Here is a 24,192-nt window from a genome sequence, read left to right as displayed (position 1 = left end):
CTTCTGCTTGTACCCAGCACCTCCCAGGGTTGAGAAGTGACTACAGCAACCTGGGGCAGTGCCAGGGCTTGTGGCTCTGTTGAGGCTGGACCTGCTGGAGGGTCTCAGGACCTCATCACAGTGCAGGATTTGGGCCACAGGATGCATGCAGCCGCTCAGGGGCTGGTTCCCAGCATTTCCATCCAGCTCTGGATATCAGCATTAGTAGAAATCTGCCGTCTTGCTGCACTTTGAAGGTGTGTTCATTCTCGGTGTGGTTTTGTCAGTTGTCACTGGTTTCTCGTGTTTGTTTTTGCTGTGGGGTTTTTCATCTTGGAGAAGGGTTCTGCAGCTTTGACTCCGAGCCAGGGAGATGGGCAGGCACTGCCAAGCCCTGCAGGTGTCAGGGACCCTCAGTGAGCACGGCCCCATCCCCGCACAGCTCTGGTGAAGGAACTGCCACACAGCAACCTGAAACTTCCTTAGAAAAATGGTGTTGCCTAACTGAGGACTCGTGCTCTCGGTGCCACTGTTTGAGCTTGCTGCCAGGAGCAGATGCTTTTGGGGAGCTGCTCTGTACAAACTCCCTTCCCACTCCACAGCTGCCCATCGTGGGAGGTCTGGCTTGCGCTTGGTTTTTTGAGTTGAAATGCCCCGAGAGCTTTATTCAGCTTGACTCCATGTAGCTCAGCCATCACTCCTTCTCCCTTTCTGCTCAGCTCTAGCAGGGACAGAGGTTGGGAGAGGAACAGAACCAGACTTCACTGCTCAGGCTGGATGGATCTGACTGTCTCAGCCCATGGAGGGTGTCCTTGGTGGTGTGAGCCAGCCTCAATGCCTGCAGCCCAGCCCTCCTCCTGTCCCACTGCCATCCCTCTCTGTGCTGGGGACACTGCAGTGTCATGCTCAGAGAAGGAGTCACTGGGCTCAGGCTCCCCGTGCCTTGGGGCCTCCAGAAAGGCAGTGTCACTTTTCTCAGCAGAGCCAAGAAGCCTCCAGCTGGGCAGTAACAGCCACAGCACCTCTCTTGTGGCTCTGTGTCTAGCCAAGAGAGGCATGAAAACCTTGCAGACAAGTTCAGAGCTTGTTTGGGTAATCCACGAGCTGGAAAGCTCAGTTTTGTCCACTGAGATGTAGAAAGTGGCAAGAAATCAATCCCTTTCCTTGTCATCATTAATTTGAAGTGTTGGAGATGAATAATTAATTATTTGCATTAGATACTAAAAAAGACTACTTGATAAAACAGGCTGCTGTGCCTCAGCTCTTTCTTCAGCAGAGCCTGTTCTTTGTTGCTGGCTGCAGGAGGGATGCCTCAGCCCTGCAGGATTGGGGGACCCCAGAGCAAGGGGTCTGCACTTCCTGCAGCCTGGAGGACACACCAGGGGACAGCCTGGGCATGGAGAGCCAAATCAGGCTCCCCTCTTCCCAGAGCCAGAGTTTGCCTTGACTCACTGTGCTCTGGCATAAAACATGCTGGTGCAGAAGCGAGGTGGTGCCAGCCAGGACAGTCGGAGGGCCAGGGCAGCCAGAGCCATCCCTGAGCCGGGCCATCCATTGCCATTGCAGGTTCTGTGGAGAGCCTGTCTCACACCACCTCGTCCCCACAGCCCTCGCCGGCCGCCTCCACGCACGCGTCCCGCGTGGCCGACCCCTCCTTCTCCGAGGAGCACGCTGCTGCCGCCGAGGAGACCCCCAGCGAGTCCGGGTCCGTCTTCCTCCCTGACTACCTCTTCCTGTCCAACTGCGAGTCGGGCAAGCTCAGCCACAACAGGTGAGTCCGGGCTCTGTGACAGCTCAGTCGAGGCTGCGTTATCTTCCTGTGGGAAAAGCCAATTCTGTTATCTATTACATCTGTTTTATTATTATTATTATTATAGTTTTTATATAAAAGCTATTTATTTTAAAATAAAATATTTATTTATTTATAGTCTATTCTCGCAACTCATTTTATGCCGTTTTTACGGACCTCGTGCGCAAGGTTTAATCGGTTCATGGCTTTCTTGCCAGTTACTCTGTTGGTTAGTTAAAGGTGTTCTGCTTGTCCATCACATCTCTCTGTTCTTGGGTTGTTTACTTATTTTCCTTACTGATTCTCATGGGACAGATCCCTCGTTATTGCAGGTGCATTTGTTTTTAACCCAGGAATAGGTTGTTGTGCTAATGAGTTCTTGTACCAAGATTGTTTGCATGGGACCTTGCAAATTACTTAGAAGTGACAGGCTAACTTTGGCAATTCAGCAGAGCAGGCCTGATTTTCCGAGGCCTTTCTTTTATAATTTTTACTTGTCACGGTGTGCCAGATGTGTCAGGCAGGAGCCCCGCTCTGCCTGTCCAGGCATGAAGCACACAGCCCTGGGGAGCCCTGGCACTCACAGCTGGCTCCCAACCACAGCAGGGCACCACCAGCCTAATCCAGTTTACAGGGTGCTTTTCATAGCACAGATCAGTGGCTGAGCATCGTATGTTGGTCCTGTCCCTTCCCTCCGCACACACCTGCTGTCGCCCAAGGTGCTCCACAAAGTGTCCCAGCCTCCCGTCCAGCTCAGAGGGAAGGCACAGGTCTTGTCCCAAACTGCGTGGCTGGCCTTTTTGTTTGCTGTGTTCTTACAGCCGGGAGAAGAGGAAAGCTCAGACCCCTGTCTCCTTGCAGGTGTGACAGCTGGTCGAACTCGGACAGATCCCTGGAGCAGACGTCATCGGACGATGTTTTTGTGGACTCCTTGCAATCGCAGCCCTCGCTGTACCTTGTGCAGCCGGGCGGCGCCGGCCCCGCGCACCAGGCCGGAGCCCCGGTGGCGAACCCCGGCGTGGTGTCCAGGAGCACGGACCTCAGCGGGCCGTCCAGTGACTTCTCCTCCTCCTCCCCGCTGCTGGGCACGCCGCTGACACCGACGTTCCAGCTGGAGCAGAGCCAGCAGGCGCTGCCCTACGGCGTCACGCAGCTGGACGTGCTGTCCAACACGCCCCCGCCGCGCCCGCCCAAGCCCACGCACTTCTCGGACAGGAGAGGGGACGAGCTGGGCGGCGGGGCCCTCCAGAACGGGCACGCTGGCATCTGCAGGCCTCAGGTCGCTCTGGTGCCCAGGAGGATCTCCTTGTCCAGCTTGGACAACGTGAGGAACTGGAAGGGTGAGCGCACTAGCGTCGGGGACGGAGCTGCCCGCGCGCACAGAGAGGTTTTGACGTCCTGTTGTGCTTCTCTGTCCTCTCCTCCCCGGTGTAACACAAAATGCTGCTTTCCAATGAATTAGCCAGCAGGATCCAGGCATTCCCTTAGGTTTGGCTGCTGCTCTGTGGGAGCCTCTCAGTCTGTGTACAGATGGGCAGCAGTTCAGCTCTGATCCCTTCAGGCTGCCTCATGCCTTGCTAATTTTCCCCCTCCCTCCTCAGAAGAGAAAGCAGTAGAAAAACCAAAATGAGAAGTCAGGCACTGGACTGGGCAGTGCCCAACTCTGTACAGGTGGAAGTGTGGGAAATGCCTCTGGAGCTCTGCAGCTTTGCTACACCCAGTCCGTTCTGTGAGAGATGTTTGTCTTTTCACAGCTTAGAGTAAAGGCCAGGAAGTCAGGGAGACGCTGGGGCTGGGATGTAATCCTGGGTGAACCAGGGACTCTGCGTGTCCTTGAACAAATCCCACTCTGTCCTTGCACTTGTGTCAGGGCAGTCTGCAAACCTGCTGCTACAGAGCAAGGCAAGGCTGCAAAGCAAACTCTGCTCTGAGCTGAGCTGGCTTCTCCACTTGCTCCTGAAACACCATCATCACAAACAAGAGCAGCAGTGAAAACCCAGAACATCATGGTGTCAGAAACCAGCATATGCAGTGTGAGAAAGCTTTATTACATGGAGGCAGCTGGAATACCTGGCTGGAATCATCAAGTATATTGCAGTGATGTGGAAACCTTTGTTTTTGATGAGGGGAAAAGGTGTAGCTTTTTAAGGGCAAGCGTCCTTTAGACTCCTGCAGCTTGAATGACCAGACAATGTATGGGGCTGTTAGATCTTGCTCTTAAAGCTCAGAAGCAAAAGCAAGGAGATCTCTGCTCAGCCTGATTATCAGTGTACAGACAATTCTTGGAAGGTTTCTGGAGAAACACCCATCAGTGGAATTGCTGTTCCTAATTATCAGCTACGTTTGGTTGCTCCCTGAGAGGTGCTGCTCTTGCTTCTGCACCTGTGCTGCCCCAACGCAGCTGGTTCGTGATCCTCCGGCCCAATTTACACCAAAACGTCTCTGAGAGGATTAAGTGGCCAAATGTCATGTTGTGCTGCTGTGCTGCAGGGTTGTCTCTGCCTGATGGGGGCAGCAATGAATTAATAAGTGCTGCCACTTTTTCTTACCCTCAGCACAGCTGAAACCACTCGAAGGGTTAAACCCTGAATTAAAATGTGTTTAACAAGAAAGATCAGAAAAATAAACAGGGAGAAAGCAGCAGTTCCTCACCAGCTTCCCCGGTGAGGCCACTCAAGTTATTAACTTAATTTTTTTGCCCTTGCTAACCTGCAAAGGGAACACAGATGTAATCAGCCCAGGGTGAAAGCAGCAGGAGCTGGTGGAAGTGCCATGAAGGAAGAGGAGCTGTAGGGCTCCTGTATCCTGGCACCTGCCACAGCCTTGTGCCTCAATGCCTTTTGGCCATAATAAATAAATGCAGCCGTCCCAGGACAGTCCCTGTGTCTATCTGAATATGTGTCTGCACTAACAGAATGGTTCTTGCTCAGCCTTTTTTTTGCTGGTACCACCAAAAATGCCCCCTCAGTTGCAGGGCTGACATCTCCACCATAAGAGCAGGGAGTGGATTAACATGGTTGCAGGGATTTAAGGCATTCCCATAGAAAAGCCATTTTCTGCACAGAAAATCCCTTTTCAGAAAAGGATGGTGGCTGTAAGCATCTCCCACAGCTGATTGTGGGCTGAACGCTGGATTTTAGGGGTTTTTGGCTTTTGCTTGGAAAATAAAACAGACTATGCCCAGACAAAGGCCCAAGTGAGGCACAGAGACTGGTGATTTTCTCTGGCTGTTCACTCCCCATCACCCTGAGCCACTTGCACCACATCAGCACTTCTGGATGACAAAGCAAAGGATTTTTCTCCTACGATTAAATTCCCCCACGCAGCACTTTCTGTTACAATAACAATTGCTTCCCTGGCTCCTTAAAAGGCTCCTAAATAAATATCCAAGAAATAATATTATCTGTAATAGCCCCTTTTCATATGATTTCCCCAGTTTGAAAGATGGGAAAACAGAGAATGACTGGAGCAGGAGCTGCATTTAAATTCTTGCTTGCTCCCACACCAGCCTTTTCCCCCAACTGCTTGTGTAAGAGGAAGCATGAGTTACAGCTGGATTATACATGAGCAGGTTCCTTGGTTTCATCGTACTTAAAATAGATGTAATCACTCTTGAAGTGCTGCTGGGTTGGATCTGGTCTTAAGTGTCATTGTAGTTCCTCATTTAGGAGTTATGGAATCTTTATAAAACTCCAATTATTTTAGAGCCATATGTTTTACTCCAGAATTATCTCTGTAAGGTTGCACTGCCTTATCCCATTTTTAATCACTTTTATATTTTCCCTTGCAGCAGACATGGAAGGCAGTTCCCTAAGAAGTCGAGATAAGAGGCTTAGCTTGAATTTGGTAAGTACTCTGTTTGCACAAATTTAAACCACTGGCACATAAACTTTAGAGTGAATCATTTCACATCCTGATATTCAGTCATTCCTCTTTTCAGCAGAAGAATTTAAAAAATGGAAAAAGCGCCTGGCTTTGGGCAACTTCTGTGCTGGCTGCTTTGTGGCCTCAGGCAGCCTTTGAGAGAAGAGGGAGGGAGAGGCCTCAATACTGAGCACCCTGTTTCTAAAGCAGCTGAAGCTGGGTCTGTAATGAAAAAGGTTACCAGCAGCCTCCAGAATTAAACTGTTGACCAAGAGCAGCAGAGCAAATGGCTTATTCCTTGAAAAAGGGGCCTAAAGAAGTCTATCACTTCGTGGTCCTGGGGGATATCTCTTCTTTAGAACACTGGAAAATGTCTGCTCTTAAAGTGCCTCTGATTGAGGGCTCTGTCAGTCCACAGCTTGCTGCCTCAACCTTTGGCAGACGGTTCTAAGCAGCACCATCTCACATCTCATAGCCAGTCTTCTGCCTGGTGCTGCATGTTGTCTTCTCTGGGATATCCTTTGCTGGTGGTGGGCAGCTTATATTTTTCTCCTTTTTGAAAGCTTGCTTGATCCCTCTCACCACTCAGCCAGCGGTAACCTGCATGAAGTGATTTTCTAATGCTAATTCTCAGTGATCATAAGTGAGCTGTAGGTCTGTGTCTGCTCTCAGTTTCCACATTTGCCAAAGTCCAGTTTGCCAGGTGTTCTCCTGTCAGACTTTTTCAAGATCCTCCCTCATTTTATAGGTCAGAGATACTGCTGTGAGAGGCAAGTACATCCTTGCTGAAGCTGGAGGATTTAAGCAATAAAGTCACCAATCAGTTTGGCTCTAGCTTCCAGCAGAGCTCAGCGTGGACTGCCTCAGAGCCAGAGTGCTCACCTGATCTCACGCGTTTGTCTCGTGTCGCTCCACCTTGTGCCTCTCTGAAAGGCCCCACCAGGACACGCCTGTCCTGGGCTCAGCCCAGGTGTGTTCCCAGCTCAGGGCAGCTCCTGGCTGTGCATTAATGGAGCTGTTTCTCTTTCCCGTGCAGCCGTGCCGGTTCTCCCCGCTCTGCGCGGCTGCGGACGGCGCGGAGGACAGCTATGTGCCCATGCGCCCCAGCACCTCTCCCTCTGACTGCTCCCCTGATGGCTACATCCCCATGAGCCCTGCCTCGGCCACCTTCACCTTCCCCGTGGTCAGCACTGAAAAACTCACCAGCCCTCTGCCTGAGCTTCCCTCCGACGTGGAGCCCCCTCCCGTGAACCGCGACCTCAAGCCTCGAAGGAAGTGTAAGCCCAGACCTAAAGTGCAAAGCCTGGGGGGTCCTGGTGGTGGGGACGTGGGTGAGCTCCTTTGGTAGTGTCCTTGGCATGTCTTAAAGCAATTCTTCCTCTAGAGGTGGGGTTGAAATGCTGTGTAAGCGACTTACAGCCCAGGATGTGCTTGCCGGGTGGTTTGTGAGTGGGGGAAGAGCTTCCACGGCTGCTTGCCCAGGTGGCTGCATAAGCACAGTGCCTGGATTTTCCCTGTGACTGCAAACTGCCAAAGGGACAGAGCCTGGGAGAGAGCAGACCAAATCCCGCCACTCTGAAGTACAAGGACTCCTGTCTCACCAGCTCTCTGACCTGCCAGGAATGGGACATCATCCAAACACTCAAGCACTCAAACTTGATATGTGGACATCATCCAAACACTCAAGCACTCAAACTTGATATGTTGGCTGTTGGTTGAACCTCTGTTGGGTAGGCACAGCTGCCTTAGTTTAATTAATTAAATTAATTTTCTGCAGATGCTTTTGCTGATGGTAGTTTTCCACTCCTGGTTTTCATGGCATGTTCAAAATCCAGGGTTGCACTCCTGGAGAATATACTGGGGACAAAATTCAGCTTTGAACTGGAGAAATTGCCTGAACTTAGCCTATAATGAAGCTCTTAGGGTTGCAGAGCCACAGGGTTACTCAGAAATTGGTTCGGGCAGTGCTGCTGTAAAGTGGGGACAGACATTTGGACAATTGCCATTAAGAAAAGCAACCTTCTTAAAGGGTTTTGAGAATGGTGGGCACATGTACATTGAGTGGTGACTGGAATGATCCTGACCCCCATGTATAGGACTTTTTTGTTTAGAACAGAATCCAAAACCCGTTGTAGCCTGTAGGTTGAACCAGCCTCTTCAAGACAGCATATCCAGAGGCAAGTGTATGCATCTTGTGCAGCGTTTGGTCTCTTTATGCCCACTGTATTTATTCTGTTATTTTGGGGTGACTGGGGGACTTTGCTTCCCAGCACTGACCGAAGAGGTCATTTGTTACTGATTTCCGTCTTGGTTATGCTCTGTGAAATGCTCTGTTAGTTTCTTTCTGTTAATACAAAACTGCATTTTTCTAAGCAGTCTGCACTTTTCATTGAGAACATAGCTCCTTTTGTATTTACTTACAGCACGACCACCTCCCCTGGACCTGAGGAACCTCTCCACAATCCGGGAACACGCTGCCGTCACCAGGATGTGGACTGTGCCTTAGTAAGTCAAAAAGAAACCTGCCCTTCCAATCTTTTGAGCATGAGAGTTAAAAATAACTTATCCAATCCCACAAGAAAGATTCCTGGCAAAGTCCACAAACAACAAGTTCCCCAGGGTTCCTTTGAGTACCCCCACGCTTTTGCTGTCTCTAAAAAGCAGGGCTCCCTTTCATGATGGGCAGCTCCAGAGTATTCACCTCATGATTTGAAGGTTCCTTTTAAACAGCCTGGAGCTGCACTCTGGTGTGGCTGCTATGAGGGCTGAAACCTTGGCATAGCTAAACTATGACAGAGCCATTTCTGCTCCTGAAAATTAATATAGCGAAGGAGAAGCAGGTCAGACAAAGATCTGCCGGAATTGTAGACTGGGTGTAGAATTCTGCACTGCCACACAGCAATCCAGGCTTGAACTTCTGGTGTGACCTTTGGTCACTAGAAATTAATGGTAAAACAAATGCTTTTGATCCCAAAGCCCAGGTAGTATGAACAGGTGATACTGTTGGTCTCCCAGGGCAGGAGAAGACTCGTCTGGCGACTTGTGAGCAGGGGAGGACTTCAGCCTGCTGACTGGGGGGGTCTTGGCACCAAAAAAAAAAAACCAGGCAGCTATGCTGAAGAGTGCATGCAAAAGCTAGAATTCCCCATTAACCTCCTCTGCACACCCTGGGCACTCTGGAACATGTGGGGGTTTGCTGGCATGAGTGCCAGACAGGGCATTTCCACTGCCCCATTTCAGGCTGTCAGGTGAAGGGCAAAGGAGACACAAGCTGAGCAGTTTCTGAGTTGCAGAGCCCTCTCTCATGTGCAGTCCGAGGCTGGTTAAGCCCCTTGGTGCTGCCTGTTAGGGAAAGGCACTACCCTGCTCCCCAGCACCCGTGCCAGAGCACTTGGGTTAATCAGTGCTGGCACAGGGCAGAGTCCTGGGGGACAATGAGCTTAGGGTGAGTTTGCATCTTTTACACTAACAAAAATTTAAAAAGAAGTTACACCCGAAACTAATACAGCAAAATGAATTGTGCTGTTCATGCTGCGGAGAGTGGCTGCCTAATTTCCTATTAACCAAGCCCGTTGTGCTTGCCTGTGGTGATTTATCCACCATGCACCCCTGAGGGTTGTGTTCATGGGATAGATTTCCTAGTGCAGGGGCTGAGTCACAGCCGTCTCCATGGCACGGGTGGCAGGTGTTGACACTGTGTGCAAAGCCAGACCAATTCCCTTTGTGTGTGCCTCCAGCAGCTGATGAATTCACATGGGTCTCCAAAATGTGGATACCTGCACAGCCAAGTAACTGCCCCCACTATTACCCAAATGAATGATGGCTCTGTGCTCCTCGATAGAGAACTGCTGCAATGTTATGTTTTCTATCATACCAGATAGCAAACTTTCATAAATCCCAGAGGAAAAAAAATCAACAAAATCAGTCAGCAATACAGCACACTGTTTCTAGAACTAAGGAGTGGCTTTGGACATCCCCTCTATAAAGGCCACAGCCTTAGTGTGAGTTTATTCACCATATGGACTGTGTCAGGCTTTGGCTTCCTTTCAGTGCATCTGTAAGATGCTTCTTTAACCTCTCCTGTGTTTTCCTTCGTAGCAATCGAATGAGCTTTATCTCACCAGAAAGAGACGGTATTAATTCAGCAAGAATATTTGCCAATTCAGTTTCCGGGGAAGAGGAAGAAAGTTACATTCATATGGTAATGTCATTTTCACACAGCCATCCTTTGCTTTATTCTGCTCTGTCACATTGATGGAGAATGCAGAAGTTTGTTTTCTAAGGGAAAAAGACGTTGAGGAGGTTTGTCCTTTGCCTTCTGGTTTGTTTTCTTTTTTTTCAAATGATGAGACAGTTTTAAAGCAAAGACACTGGGCCCAATTTACAGAGAGATAAGGGAAGCCCTTTTCCTGCTCTGCAGAACTCAGCTGTTTGCCCACGAATGTTGCTGAGCGGTTCCAAGAGATCACAGGGATCAGCCATATTTACATGAGAACTCGTTAAAACTCGTTAAGACAAAGGAAAATTAAATCTTTTCACCTTTTAAAAGTGTGCCTTGCAAAATCTCCTAGGAAATAGCAGAAAGCTGTTAGTGCACTTCCTAGAGAAACACACCAAATATTGTGCAGAAACAGAACTCCCATTAAAGTCTCATTGCTTCTGCTTTGGCTGGTGGCACTAACCCCACTTCCCATCCCATGAAAGATGAACATCTGGCTTTGTGGCTTCCTTTTTTTCCATTTGCTCTTTAGCCATATCTCGCAAAAGACCAGAATCTTGTTTTGCTCTGAACTTTTTAGGTGGAAATGGATCTCAAATCCATTCACCTGAGCCAATGTCTGCAGATCTGCTCCATAGCCAATGCCCAATACCAATAGCTATAAAAATATGCTGCAAAACTGACCACAGTCTCCATTTGAACCATAGTTTCAAATTTTAATGCACCAGATGAAATCTGCTCAAGAGGGCAGCTCCAGTTGTAACTATTCCCCACTGGATTTTTCCAGTCTAGGAAAACCCATCATATTTTTGTGGTTATCTGTGATATTATAAGAATAATTTTCAGTTTCCAGATTTGAACTGAATCTTCACAATTTCTTCAAACTCATTGAATGATGATGTTTAAGTTTGGCACCCCTGCAAATCTGAGCGTTCCAAGGGCTCGGATTGAGAAGTTGGGCACAAGTCTTTCTTGATAAAATTGAGTGTAAATCAGCCTGTTTTGTTTGTTTTGCCAGAATTATCAGAAAAAAAAAAAAAAGGGTCTCACGGTTTCTTTATGCCGTCCCACAATTATCAGTGTTGTACTGTGTTTAGTAACCAAATGCCCCCTTGGCACAGAAAATTCTGTGGGCCTTGACTGTTCTCATTCACATTCTGCCAGGCAAACCTCCCAACTCACAGTTGTGATCCTGTTTCCTTCTAGGATCATGATTTTACAGCATTAAAAGTTTTTCTTCTTTCCTGACAGGAACACAGACAGGCCACATCTCCATACAGTGGTGCTTTTCCATGGACAAGGAAATCTAACCTTGATTACTTAGCACTGGATTTTAACTCTGCTTCCCCATCCCCTGTGCAGAAGGTACGAGCCATCTGAACAAACCTCCTGTCCTTTTGTCTGCTGGGAGGAAATCGAGACCCAGGGTTGCATACTCCTAGGTGCCCCAAGTGCCATGATGAAGCCAGTAGTGTTTCCAGCTGAGTGTATTTGTGTCAGGATCAAGATTAATGTGATAAAAGCACGGTGAGGGTGCTGCCAAGGTGTCCTTAGTGAGACTTGTAGGAATGCTGCTGACACGAGCTTGGCACAGGGTGTGAGGCTCCCCTGGGAAGTGCAGCCATGAGGGCTGCTGGGAGCTGGGTTGATGCTTGCAGGATCTCTGCATGCTCCTTCATTTCCATCAAGCCTCCACGAAGCCTTTCCTGCTAGTTTTCCCCCAAAATCTCTTTGCAGTAATAAGTTCGCAGCCCACGATAAATTCATGGGGGTAAAACCATACCATCTCTTACAATCTGGCAAAAAGTGCATCTTTATTCTTGCATCACCAAATCCATTTCAATTTCTTTTGCAATGCTGAGAAAATGCATTCCTTGTTCCAAAGCACTCGTAACCTGCCTTGGGTGGTGGGTAGGTACCACTGCGAAGCATTGAACTGTTGTCAGTTTGGTTCATTTCATGCCCTGTGTATCATTTTCCCCATCAGCCAATACTCCCAGGTGGAAAAGACTCAAGGCTCTTAAGCTTTTGTATTTAAACCCTCCTTGTATCTAAACTCACTTGGGTTGTCCCTGCAGCAGGATCACTCAAATGAGGAGAGAATAATTATCTGCATGGCAATAGCCAGTACAGCACTGTGCTGGGCTGAGTGACAGGGTGACAGATGGATAATTACAGCTAAAGCAGGCTGTAAAGCAATGCTTTTGTCAGCTGATGTCACTGTGAGCTTCAAGGTGAAGGGAAGCAATCAAGGAACGAGGGAAAGAGGGAAAACAGAAAATCAAGCTAAGTTTCACTAGCACTCCTTTTTCAACCTGAAAATTACAACGTTGTTGTTTTTTTTTTCCTCCCTGTCCCATAGAAACCTTTTCTGTCTGAGGAACAGAGAGTGGACTATGTCCAGGTAGATGAACAGAAGACTCAAGCTTTACAGAACACTAAGCAGGAATGGACAGATGAAAGACAATCAAAAGTGTAAAGAAGATTTGGGATCTGGAAGGGGCTTTTTTTGCACTGGAACCACAATGTTAATGAAGCAGCTATCACAGCAGAGCTCAAAGGCAGAGAGAGCTGTAAGATGCTTACAGCCTGTAGAGGCATTTTTACTGGAAACCTTTGATTTCAGCTGGAAAAAGGATGTTGTGTGAGTGAGTGGTTCACTGATGACTGAAGTAATGCATTAGCCTTTTTACTGCCCTTACCAGTATGCTACATGGTACCATTTTCTGGCATGATTCTGCAACGAGTCATACACTTAACGTTAACAAATCCACTACAAGTTGTATTAATCTAGTTTGTCCTGCCTTCTCCTTCTGTTGCATAATTCCTAGTTGCTAAAGCTATTTTTTGATATTCCTACAAATGCTGCAGGTGCTTGGACTGCTTTTATGGTAGCAGGCATCTGACAGGTTTTGGTGACTAATCAACTAAGGGCTAAAATACTGAAACAATAAAAAGAACTTTTTGAATATATATAGTGCTTAAGCAAAGAGAATTTTGAAAAATATTTTCCCCCCCAGGTTTAAATGTTCTGGCTTGCGAGCTGATGCTGTCAGAACTCAAAACAGGACTGTGTGTACCCATGCAACTGGAATGCATGGTCTTTGACCCTCTGGATGAAGGTCATTGTGTTGAGCTTCTTCCCTCCGTTGTGGCTCATACTTGTCACTTTTCTGTCTGATTCCTACTGATGTTTTCTCCCCTGTCTTGGGAAGTGTCTTTGGCGCAGCACAGCTGCTCTCCTAGTAGGAGGCTGCAGCCACACAGCTCTTGGCTGGCCAAAAAATAGAAAGGGAAGCTGTGAGCCTGTTTCTGCAAGCCTCGGGAGAGCTGGCAAAGGATCAAGACTGCTTTCATCCGAACGGCAGAAGAAATGCCATTGGAATTGCTGGTAGCAGTTGTCGGTCTGATTGTCTCACTCAACCCACCCCAAAATAAAAAAGCATTAGGAGGTGCAGCATGCTCTGAGCCTGCCAAAACAGGACAACAGTGTGCTCACACAGCATGGGGACTCTGGGCTCAGGAAGCTTATCTACCTTGGGACTTGTTACCGGCACTATCTCAGGATAACATGTGTACAGTTTATAAAATATTTAACTTTAAATGTTGGGCTGCGGTCTTTATTTTATAATATTACAGAGACACACAGTGACTCCTGGAAGTGGGCAGTGATTGCTGCGTGACCCACACTGGAGTTGGTCTCACAGGCTTTACTCCTGTAGATGAGTCCCAGTAGCCATAAGAGGTCTGATCCTGTCAGATGGACAGACAGGACCCTCACAAAGGACTTCTCTGACAGTGCCAACTCGCTGGCCTCCCTTTGTGTGCCTGTTGTTACCACCTTGCATTGCTGTAACCTGACATCCTAAAAATTGTGATGTACCAAACAGAGGTCACAGAAATGTCATTGCAGCAACCATTTCAAGGCTCCTGCTCAGCCTCCTCCCTCCATCCCTTGTGCTCCCATCGTTCAGGTGCTCTGGGAGGGGGAGAAGCAGCACAGCTGACAGAAACACACTTTTCCTCCTACCTCAAGAGATCTGAAGGGCTTGCAAGCCTCACTGCTTTTTTTTAGCCCAGCCCCTGGGGATCTGTGGTTACCCTGCAAGAACGAGGTTCACCAGCACCTTCACTGACTGGGCAAACTGGGCATGAAGTGTCCTGGACTAGAGCTGCTTGGAAAAGCAGGGTTAGTCCAGCTGACCTGCTCTTCCCTGCTACTCTGTTCCTCCTGCTCCCCACCAGAGCTCTCAAAAGAATGTTGATGTTCATAAAAATATTGAAAATAATTCTGACTTTTCCATATATATATGGAATATATATATATATATATACACACCTTGTCTGCCTGGTGTGAAATTTAGTTTGTTAAAACCCAGCTGTTTTGTCCTCTGACTGATTTAGCAGAGCTGTGAGCGCCCGTGCCCTGGGAGTGCTACCGTGACAGGGGCAGGACTTTTGGGGAGAGGGCAGTGGAGAGCTGGACCTGCACAGAGGTGTCAGAGACAGGGAAGCATGGGCAGGCCACGGATACTGAGACCTTTGCCTTTTTGCTCAAAAGAATTGCCTTTCTTTCAAAGTGTGCAAATAGCAAAAATAATTGTTATAGGCGTTACTCTGAGTTGCTGAAAGCTCTTGGTATGCAATGTACTGAAAGGGTCAAAAGACCAGCTAAAAGGTGTTTTAAATTACAGACAACCTCCACAAAGGGTGAGTGAAGCTGTGTTCTGCTACTGCAGATCCCGGGTCAGAACCACCTACAGATCAGCTCGTGGTTGACTGGAGTGTTTCCTTTCATGCTGTGAGAAGATCTTCTGAAGTGGAAAAACACCAAGTTGTTGGAGACAACCGGCTCTCTTGTTATTCTAGTTTATTGTAAAAAATATTCAAACTCCCAACAAACCTGGCTAATGGATCATTCAGAAGCTTAAAGAAGGAGCTGTATCTGGATTTTTACTGCCCTAAAAGGACATAAGCATTTAGCTTGACAGGGACTGTCCTTAGATCAGAATGGCCCCTTTCAGCTTCCCGTGTCCCCTGGTTGCCCTCACAACGCTCTTATCTTGATCAAACGCTGCTCACTGGTTTCTAACTTTCACTTTTAACTAAGAGCTAAGTTTGGGGGTTTGCTGCAGTTTTTCTTGGAACCTCTGTTTCTGCCGGCTGCTCCAGGGCCCATGACATACATTCTCGTGCAAGTACAACACATGAAACAGGAGCAATTAAAAAATACTGGGGCGGTGAGGGGGGGGAAATTTAAAAGCAGAGCAGTCCTTCTCAAAGGCTTTTTTTTTTTTTCTTTTGTTTTGGTCAAATTCCACAGTACTTGAAAGAGGGTAAAGAGGAGGAGGATGGTGGCAGGGTGGCAAAGGCCAGGTCTGCTGTGGCCCCCTCACCACGAAGGGTTTGGTGTGAAGGGAGCTGCAGCAGCCATGACTGACAAACCTGTGGGCCAGAACCCACAGAGCCAGCTGGTGGGAGTGGAGCAGAGCAAAAAGGAGTTACTGTTTAGTTAAATCTGCTCTTAAATCCTAATCCCTTGGCCAAGGAGGAGAGAAAACCTGAAAACTGAGTCAGCTTTTGTCAGTGTCATGTCTGAAAATACAGCCTAGGCCAGAGGCCCTGGTTAGTACTGGCTCTGAGGCCAGCCTGGCACACTCCTGAGGGTGTCCTCTTTTTGCCATGGGTTATTTCATGTATTTTCTTCAAAAGTGTGGTTAGAGCTGAGGCAGGGAGAGGCTCTGCACCTAAATGAGCACAGGGTGGCTGGTGGTTCCCTCTGCTGAGGGAACTGGCATGGCCCAGCCCAGGTATTTGTAGTGCCTTCTCCAGCCCTGCTGGGGCCTCTCACTTAAACTGGCGAGAGTGCTAAATGAGCAGAACAGTTTTGGTTTCATTGGAAATGTCACCCTGCGGAGCTGCTGGATGGAGCTTGCTTGCAGGATGAGGTGGAAAACAACCAAGCTCAGTGGTTTGAGTCCTGTGCTTATTGTTGGAGCCATCAGCTGCTTCCCCCCGCTGATTGTTTAATATGGCCTTACTCTCTCCTTCAATGACCCCACACTTGACCAAGGCCTAGCAGATCCACAACTCATTTGCTTTGTGGACTAAACTACATTTTTACATTTACAATTCCTTTATGACAGGAGGCAGCATTCATTTCCTTACTGGCTGAAATGGACACTTTCACCTGAGAACTGCCAGCAGCCATGAAAGTGGAGCAAGGTGTTTGCAGCCATCTCGCTTTGCCAGTGGCAGCACCTGCTTTCTTCATTGTCACTAACTCCATCCTAGATGTAGATTTTGGGGTTGCATTCAGCTGCAGGAATTCAGAAGTTTAGTAACTCAAAGACCATCAAATGCTGTGATGAGAACGAAGCACAGGGCAATGCCTTCCCTTTGTCCCCCCATTCTGTGAAACTTGCTCAGGTTTGAAAAAAAAAAAATAAATAAAAGCCACCAAAATAGCAGACATTTGCCATGTCAAAGCCAGGATATTTTTTTGTTTGTTTTCAAATAAAAATAAACTTTTTCATGTGCAAATGAAGCATTATACTTTTTTTTAAATTTTATTTTTTTTTATTTGTAAATTTGTGGGGAAGCATTAAACAGTCATCTCTGTTAGGAAGGGACAAGTCATTGCTAGAGGGAAGGGGCTCGCCTTCCTCATGTTTCATTGTAATGTTTGGTGTATATATTTGCACATTAAACTGTATCTTTTTCTAATAAATTAATATAAAAGGTAGCTGTGATCTTTAATCATTATTTTGATAACTGAAGGTGCTCACGGGATAAACTCCCACATTTTTCATTTAATGCTTTTTCCATTTTTTTAAATTCTCTTATTAGGCAGTGGCTTGTTCACATAAAATACTTGGATGCAAATTCAAACAAATTTGTAAATGTCACCCGCCTGTGTATCAGGGAGATTATTTGCAGAATAACAAAGACTTGGACTCAGGTCTGTATCCTCCTGGGACAGGGTGAGCTGCCACAGCCAAGGGGCAGGAAGGGGACACAACTTCTGACCCAGCCTGCAGATCACAAGCACAAATCTATTCAACACATGCTCCGGGCTTGGATACAGAGACTAGTTGTTATTTAACCTGATTAAATTAATGGTTAATTGCTCTGTGCTGAGGGGTGTAGTTGCTGGTAATACAATTTCCACATGCAGCAAGCTGGGGACGTGGGATCCTGCCAGTGTGCGCACCTCAGGATATGGAAAATGAGACAAGGCAGTCCACGGGAGCAGGGCTGAGCAAACCTTGCTGCTAACAGGCCAGGTAGTTTGGAAATAGTTTATTTATTGCCTCAGGCTAGTGCCCCTTTTGGATCTGCGTGCTTTGTAATCCTGGCTGCAGACCCACGGTGGTGGATCGAGGGAGTGCCCAGAGAGCCACTGATGGAAACTTGGCTGCACAGCTCAAGACACACAGACACGTGTGACTTAGATAAGCCTTTGCCTGCAGGCTTGATAGAAAGGAACTCGGTGACATTTTGTGTTTGGTCTTCAAGGGAGGGCAGGTCAGACAAATAAGAGGTCAGATAAAGTCTGGCTGCCGGTTCACAACTCTCCTGTGTCCTCTGCACAGCAGAGCAGAGCCCTTTCATCAGAGAGCACTACTCAGAAAAGAGACCTCCCTCAACTGCACCTCCTCCCAGAGGGAAAAAACTGCTTCAAAGCCACCATCAGCCCTGCCACCATGGAGTGAGCCTGGAAGCTCTCAGACTTCTCACACCTCCCTGCAAATACTTTAGAGATTGGATAATAATCATAATAATAACAATAATAATGTGAAAAAACTGTCAGCAAAGTGTCTGGATATATAAGCACGTGGCTCTATAGAGGCTGGCCCCTCTAGTTACATCTGCAATTTCAAACCACATCAAATACTTCCCTGAAGCAAAAAGCCACAGAGCAGCCAGCCAGGTAGCAAAACCAGGTCATCCTCATGGGGTATGAAAAACAAACCTCTCCAAAAAGGCAGCAATTTCCTATCATAGAATCATAGAATATATCTTGAGTTGGAAGAGACCCCCAACAAATGTTGAAGTACAACTCCAGGTCCTGCACAGCACAACCCCAAGGATCACACCATGTGCCTGAGAGCGTTGTCCAAACTTCCTGAACTCTGGCAGGCTGAGCTGAGCCCTACAAAAAGGCTCTGCCAAACCTTTTTCTAATACCCAACCTTTCAGCCCAGTGCTTTTTTGTCCCTTCAACTCTTTTGGTTAAAGTGCAATTGCTTTAAACTTTTTAGCTGGGGCTGCTCAGGAGAACATCTCCCTTAGAAACAGGCATTCCTTCATAGTCCTCGGGCTCTCTATTAATTCAAGACCACAGTGGTGATATCTCATTTCTCTTCAGGAGATCTCCAAGGGTTTTGGCAACAGAGCTATAGTTTACTTCCAGTTTTTCATGGGGGCTTTGCAGGACAGTGACTCCCCCCCGGCCAGTGGCAGTAGCAGGACCAACACTGAATTTGTGGGGTCTTAGTGCTGCACTTTTGCTAGCAGCTTATGCAGGCTTCACACTGTGTTTTGACAGGTCTTGAGATCTGCATTTCCCCATCAAACAGCATCCAAAGCTCCTCTTCCAGTTGTTTAGGGCAGAGAATGCAGAGGGACTTGGCTGTGGGGTTATACATATTTATGGGAGCACACTGGGAGCCAGGGGTACCACATCCAGCACAAAGGATGCACCGGCAGAGGCTCAGCCCATTCCCACCTGGGGAGCTGATCCCAGGCCCTGTTGTAATGCAGGAACGAGCAGGGAGCAACCCAATCTTTCACTCACTGTCCTGTTTTGTTCTGCTTTGATTTTCCTTTCACATCCGATTTTAGCATAAGCTCATTGTTAAACGGCCCCGACATCCTGCTCTGACAGCTTTTGGATCTTGGCATTGGTGTCCATCACTGTGTAAGAGCCTGAAAAGCCCTTGCTCTCTGGTGGGTTCACACTGAGGGCTTTAAAGCTGTGAGCAGTTTGAGGGGGTGTTCTCATTGCATGTGTTCGTGGTGGTTGTTGCAGTTCAGGTTTGTGCCTTCGTTCCAAAATGCTCCATTCTTTGTCCAGGAGCTCAGCTTCTTGGAATTGCCTCTGACTGTGCTGCTATCTTCACATGGCTGGGTTTGCAACTGCTGCCATCATTTCTCAGCATCCTTCCCCACATGAGCAGCACAGGGGAGACCTGCTCTGTTCTCCCCCAGAAGGGAAAAACCACAGATCCCTCCCATGAAGTATCCGTTCTGCCACCTTCCCCAGGGACTGTCACTCTGCCAACATCGTGGTTTTCTCCGGGAAGGCACAGAGTGTTTTGCAGAATTACACAACACCGAAAACAATCAAATAGAGGCAGCACTGGCAGGTGTCTGCAAGCACTTGAGGAAGTGCCAGAAGGCAAACAGAGCTTTTTCCTTTAAATTCCCAGATCAAAATTCAGGACCAGCTTTAAGTGCAACCTTTTATATGGCCTGAAAGTGAGAATTCCTCTACAGAAGGACATGGAGGATTGAGCAACACAGGGATTCATAAAACCCCTGGGGTCTCCATGCCTCTTCCATGTCTCTGTTGAGCATTAATGCAGCTTTCAAGAAGCAGCCAGGCTTATCAAATTTTCCAGAAGGCGTCCTGGTGGTGCTTGGGTGCCTCCAGCACAGTGACATCCCTGTGCACAGCCCCAGTTTGAGGCCCTGAGCTTTCCCCTTCAAAGCTGAGGTGCCTCAGGAGGTGTCCCACCAGGGGCTGGTTACCCTGAGAGCTGTGCCCAGCTGCAGCAGCCCCGGGAGGGCTGCAGGGACACACTGACCCTCTCCCGCCTCCTGCTGCTGCTGCTTCTCCTGCCAAGCAGCCCCACATCCACAGGGCTGTGCCCAGGCCCCTTGGGGCTCCAAAAATCCTGAGGCTGAGACATTTGCCCTCAGCCACAGGAGTGGGTGACTCAGTCATCTCTTAGGATATGTTCATTCAGACTATGAATAATTTATTTTAAAATATTGAGCAAGCCCAATGTACTGACACTGGCAAATGAAGTTCCCCCCAAATGTTAAGGGCTTCCCAGAAGAAAATATATCTGGCTTTTGGTGTAAATTTCTTCCATGAAGATGAGGCAGGCAGCAGGACAGCAGGCTGTTTACAGTTCAAAACAAGAGATGTCCTTTTAATAGTGTTTTCAAAAAAAAAACCAGAAGATTCATCATTTCTTTGGTTTAACTTCCTCCACAGTTAGTCAGAAATCATCAGGAAATGGCACCGAAGGAAATCCATCCTGTTCTGTCTGGTCAGCACAAGGAACGTGCTCCTCCGAGGACAGTGGAGGGGGGGCTCTGCCTCTTCCCAGGCAGGGCTGAGCAGGGCACCAGAGACAGCTCAAGAGGGAACTTGAATGACATGTAAAGACAAAATGACAGGGAGAAAAAACAAAGATGGATTTCCACGATCAGCAGGCCCAGAATCTGGCTTTTGCACCAAATGAAAATTTGGAATACCTCCAGAAATGTCAGTAGTGCTTTTTTCCATGTTTCTGTTCAGAACTGTACCAGCTCTGCATTATTCTGTATCAGTGATTTGGCCCTTCCACCACTCTTCAGCTCTCTAATTTGTGCTTCCCTTGAGGAGACAGAAACTGCCAGGCTCACCCTCATGGCCTCTTGGGTGTCACAGAGAGCAGAGCCTGACCCTGGCTGCTCCAAAGCAGATACTGAAAATACTCTCTACAGACAGAAAATCAGGTGTGTCCCAGCCTGTGTCCAAAGTGCACACTCAGAGAAAAAGAGTTCTGAACTGCATCTTGTGTTTATCAGGATTATTTTTGCTCTGCGTGCCCTTGATCTGCTTCCCAGAGAGGCAGCAGGTTCAAGGAGCTCTGTGGCATGAGGAAACCCCCGAGGTCCTTCTGCCAGGGAAAAGCTCAGCACGGAGCCCGTGCCTGGCTGTGGGAGCAGCAGCTCTGTGTGCCCACCGGCCTCCAGCAGGGACAGCTGGCTTTGCTTGTGTAGAAGCCCTGAGCAAGCTCCTTCTGCTCTGTGGATCTGGAGGAAAACACACCCAGCTGCTCGCACCCTGGGGAAAAGTCTCAGGCTTGTACCTGCCGGAGGGAAACCTGCAGCCTCAGGAGGAGGCAGAAAAAAATAATACTCCACCAAAAGCTTTGCCTGCAAGTACTGTACCGTAGCAGCTGGTGGGATGTGCTTTCTCAACAACCTTTCAACTCTGAATGGGCAGAAAATACTTAAAAATCAGATTTCTCTGATAACTCTGACACTTGCACTGCAAAGCTGGGAAACACTGACACAAAGGCTTCCTGGTGCTGCAGAGCAGCGGTCAGTGTGAGATGGCATCAGCAGCTCCAGCCTGGGGTTGAGCAATCTGTTTGTAAAATTGTGATCTGGCCACTTCCCCGGGGAGGTGCTCGCTTCCCCTCCCCACCAACCCCCCAGTACAAAGGGCCAAGGGCAGGGCAGGCAGGGGAAACTCAGGGAGAAAAACAGGGTGAGACAGTGCTGAGCAGAATGCAAACCCTGCCCTGCTGCGCCTGATGCCTGCCTGCTGCTTCCACTGCGAAATGACAGCCCAGGAGCCTCCAGTGCACTCAATCCCACTTGGGTGGGAGCTTGGCAGCAGCCTCAGGGTGGGCACAAGGTGTCCAAAGATGTCTGTGGCTTAATGGGGTAGGAGCTCAGGGCAACACAACTTCCACATCCCAAAACATCACCTTTTATTTGGGCTTGGAAAGCATGCAAACCTTCTAAAGGTCTAGAGATAATTCTTGTCTGCTGTTCACATCACACATGGCCCGGTGGCTGCCACCCCAAACAGCAGAGGGGAGGAGAAAAGGAAAATACTTGGGTGAAAGAAATGCTGGGTGCTGGCAAAGGCTTTCAGGGGTCGTGGAATCTACTTTGTGCTGTGATTGCTTTTTTTTAACAACCAGCCCTGGCCATGAGCTCCCTCACTTTCTGCTTAAGCAATAGCCACCAGCGGTGGCTGTGGTGGGTTTTGACTCTGGGGAAGCAGATAATGTCAATAGCTAAGGGCCACTGGTCTTGCTCAACAGCTGAGGGCTGCTCGAGCGTGTGCCAACCAAAATACGGCTGGAATGTAAATATGACCGTAAGTCAGTCATCTTAGCCCATAAATAGCAGGCAGCCCAACGCCTGTGCAGCTCTCCTGCATCGCAGCAGGCTGCAGGACTGGGGCAGGAACACCTACTCCTCAAGGCTGAGAGAATCCTTGTCACATCGGATGAAGTGAATTCAGAATAAGCGTGCTGAAACTCTGAAACCTGAGTTAAGTGATATGAAGAATTGGTTGGGCACATGCAGTCCTTCAGACATAAACCACTGACAAAGCCCATGCCTGTGTCTGGATACAGCTGCACACAGAGTCCCCTGAGAAAGGAGTTTAGAAGTGAAGAGGTCCTTCTTGAATCTTGTGTCTCCCTGACACTTGTGGCTGACCTGTCCTCTCTGCAGGAAGTAATCAAGCATGCCTTGCCATACTGCTGCTTCTCTCTTACAGGTGAAGTGTGTCACCCCACCCGGGGCACAAACCTCAGGAAGCGTCACGAGGCAAAGCCAGAGGGGACAGAGAGAATTGTGGATTTTGTGGGGTTTTTTTTGGCCAGTATCTCTCTCTTGTCCTTGCAGCCAAGACCCGGGGGTGCAGGTAAGCCCAAATCCAGCCTCTCCTGCTATCAAGAGAAGAGGAACAGTTTCCACTCCACCTTAAATGATGATCTTCCATCTTAGCTTGTGAAACCTTTCAGGGGGAAGTGGTCGATCTCAAGCTGTTTGGAGTCATTTTCATGGAAGTCTCCAAATAGATGTTACCCCTCAGTGCTGAAGACGGCATTTCTTAAGAAAATAAACAAAATGCTGTTACCACAGACCACATTTTGTTGATGATGGTACTGAAGGGGATGAAGTTCAGCTGCATTCCTCTTGCACCCTGCTCACCCACATGTGCCCACAGCAGTAACTCGTGGAGCCTTGGGCGGAGCTGAAGGGAAATCCAGGACTCAGGCCCTCAAGTTGAAGCAATTCACCTAGATTACTTCTCATAAAAGGGCATTTTTCATCAACTGCTTGGTAACAAAATCAGTCCACGTGCTGTTTTGGCTGTTGCTAAATTGTCTATGGGATTCACTGCAATGTTGATAATTGGTTTTGGTTTGCTGGAAGCAGCCACTGCTGCAGAACTCGCTGGGACTGGTGACACCAACTCTGCAGCTCCTCAACACCAGCAGCGCCAGTGCTGCTGTCACGGTGTTCTGGCACACAGAGGTGTGAGCACTGCACGAGTTGGAAATGTCTTGGTACAAATATCTCCCCCCCAGTGTCTTGGGCTCCTTGTCCCAGGAGATAACCAGCAGTATCTGCCCAGGCACAGGGCTGCTCTGACCACGGGGTGGGAACCTGCCAACACCCAGAGCCTTTAAGGTGGAAATGCCCCAAGCCGCACCACAGCTGTCCACTCCGTGACACTTTTGCATGCACGCCTTTCTGTAATTTTTCACCATGTTTCACCTTCTGAAGCAGGCAGAAAACTGTCCACGTTAATGTAGTTGTTTTTACCCCCTGGCACGGGCACTTCTGTGGTTGCTGGATGGTTGCCCAGACACCCCATGGCAGGTGGTGCTCCTGGGCCCAGACACTGAGATATCCATCACCCCAGGAACACAGCACCCATCACAGCTCATCCTGGAGGACGTTAGCCCATTCCGAACCCACATCAACTGATGGTGTTTGCAATTAACACCCTCTCTGGCCTCTGCAGCCCTCACAGCCCCATGCCCTTCTCAGCTGCTGCCTGAAGAAGAAAGTGATGCCGTTTCCTCCATGAGCTCAATTCACAGCCCTGCTGTGGCCATGCTGCCGCTATCAGTTCTCCAGTGGGGTTCTGCTGCTCCCCCCATGCAGGGACTCTGACTTTCCTGGGGATGAAAAAAGGGAACACAGAAACTACCATCACCTTCTCTGGTGCATCTTCTGCTGGAAGAGACTCTCTTTTCGTGACACTGCAGTGCCTAGGACCGCGCTGCCCTGTAACACCAACCCCAGCCCTGTGTGAGGAGTGGAAGGCTCATCCATCACTGAGAGGGTGTGTGTACTTGCATACTAAACCCCACACTTGCATTCATCAGAGAAAAAAAACCAAACTGTCAGAAGTGGGGATTCATGAGGGGTTGCCTGTACTCCCTTTCCATTTTTGCTGATTAATTTTATACACAGAAGGGGAATTCTTGCAAAAGGCAGGACTGTGGTTGTGCTGTGATCTTTAAGGGCGTAGGGATGATGAAGCTCGGGGGAAGAGGGGATATTGTTGAATAGGCACGAC

General features: G+C 48.5%; 1 protein-coding gene across 4 annotated transcripts in view; it reads left to right on the top strand.

The window, feature by feature from the left end:
- GAB3 (GRB2 associated binding protein 3) overlaps positions 1-16,521 on the top strand; it is a 61,220-nt gene extending 44,699 nt beyond the window's left edge. For 3 of the 4 annotated variants that reach the window (XM_040084098.2, XM_040084100.2, XM_040084099.2), the window contains 8 exons: positions 1,546-1,750; positions 2,630-3,108; positions 5,559-5,614; positions 6,669-6,909; positions 8,056-8,137; positions 9,731-9,833; positions 11,103-11,216; positions 12,214-16,521. In XM_040084098.2, the coding sequence (XP_039940032.1) occupies positions 1,546-1,750; positions 2,630-3,108; positions 5,559-5,614; positions 6,669-6,909; positions 8,056-8,137; positions 9,731-9,833; positions 11,103-11,216; positions 12,214-12,330 (1,397 nt within the window). In that variant the 3' untranslated portion in view covers positions 12,331-16,521. The remainder of the gene's footprint in view (positions 1-1,545; positions 1,751-2,629; positions 3,109-5,558; positions 5,615-6,668; positions 6,910-8,055; positions 8,138-9,730; positions 9,834-11,102; positions 11,217-12,213) is intronic. The other variant, XM_040084097.2, reaches the window with a different exon arrangement.
- The last annotated feature ends 7,671 nt before the right edge of the window (positions 16,522-24,192 follow it).

The sequence above is a fragment of the Hirundo rustica genome, chromosome 21 (genome assembly GCF_015227805.2).
Source record: "Hirundo rustica isolate bHirRus1 chromosome 21, bHirRus1.pri.v3, whole genome shotgun sequence".
NCBI classification, from domain to species: domain Eukaryota; kingdom Metazoa; phylum Chordata; class Aves; order Passeriformes; family Hirundinidae; genus Hirundo; species Hirundo rustica.
Note: the sequence above shows the minus strand (reverse complement) of the source record. Positions and strands in the feature narration are given on the sequence as shown.